Here is a 1,188-nt window from a genome sequence, read left to right on the forward strand (position 1 = left end):
CCCGGATAGCCGACCTCATCCGTGAGGTCCGGCAATCCCGGTTCTTTGTGGCTCTTGACCTTCGGGCGGGCTACTGGCAGGTCAAGATGGAGGCCGATAGTATTCCGTACACGGCTTTCCGGTGTACGGGCGGGCTGTACCAGTTTACGGTCATGCCCTTCGGGTTACGCAACGCCCCGGCCACCTTCCAGCGGATGGTTGACTGCCTCCTGGGGGACCTGAGGTACGGGGGGGTGCTGGTCTACCTGGACGACATACTGGTCCACGGGGCTACGGAGGAGGGGACCCTGACCCTCCTGGCGGAGGTGTTCCGGCGGCTCTCTGTGGCCGGCCTGACCCTCAATCTGAAGAAGTGTACCTTCTTCCCCAAGCGCCTCCACTACCTTGGGCAGGTCATCGAGGAAGGGCTGCTCCTGCCAGACCCGAGCCGGGTACAGCAGCTTCAGGCTTGGAAGGTCCCTCGAACCCTGACCGAGCTTCGCAGCCTGCTCGGCCTCTTCGCCTACTACCAGGACTTCATCCGCGACTACGCCACCGTGATGGCCCCCCTCCATGCGCTCCTTCGCGCCCCGGCCGCGTCACCCAAGCGGACCCCAAAGAGCGCGGGGCAGGTCGAAAGCCTGAGCGGCTACCACGGGGGCCGCTTGGCCTCTTTCGCGGACGACCTAGCCCTCTTCATCGAGAAGCACCCTAAAGGACTGTCCTCCGCCCCGATCCCGAGTGATCCCGGCTTGGCCGTCTTCCTCAACGAAATCCGCGAAGCCGGTCCCGGGCTCCCCGGTTGGCTGCGGGAGCGCCGCATCGTCGTGTTAGAGGACACCCTGGCCACGGGGAAGACCACCCTCGCCCGTCGTTTGGAGTCAACCGGGTCGAGCGAACCCCCCGCCCTCGCCGAGGAATGTCTGGACACCTGCAGCCACTACGCTTGGGACGCCAGCGAGAATGTGGTGACTTCGGTACCACAGGGCTACAAGAACGCCACTGCCGTTGGGCAGGCGTTCCTAAGAAGAGTATTGGAGGAAGCAAACCTCCAAAGATATGGGGCTACAGGAAAGAATTCAATTGACGACATCCTGCTGGCTTCTAAGACGATTTCAGGGTTGCTGAAGGCAACGAAGGAAGTCCTACGACTGTTGGTCGCAGAGTACAACCTTGAGGTCAACTACAGCAAGTCACAATTCTTTGTGA

The 1,188-nt window shown here is 62.0% G+C and overlaps 1 protein-coding gene across 2 annotated transcripts; it reads left to right on the top strand.

Moving 5' to 3' along the window:
• On the top strand, window positions 1-1,188 carry KVP18_002990 (uncharacterized protein; the record flags this gene model as incomplete). Of its 2 annotated transcripts, none has more annotated exons than XM_067954367.1 (1): window positions 1-1,188. In XM_067954367.1, a coding segment is annotated over one exon (1,188 nt), but the record flags the coding sequence as incomplete, so codon positions are not given. The 2 variants fall into 2 exon arrangements, with proteins under 2 accessions (XP_067813960.1, XP_067813961.1); XM_067954368.1 differs by having other exon boundaries at window positions 87-1,184.

Source organism: the organism of the source record quoted next (genome assembly GCF_019968955.1).
Source record: "MAG: Porospora cf. gigantea A chromosome Unknown PgA_NODE_10592_length_1188_cov_7872.71, whole genome shotgun sequence".
In the NCBI taxonomy this organism is placed as follows: Eukaryota; Apicomplexa; class Conoidasida; order Eugregarinorida; family Porosporidae; genus Porospora; species Porospora cf. gigantea A.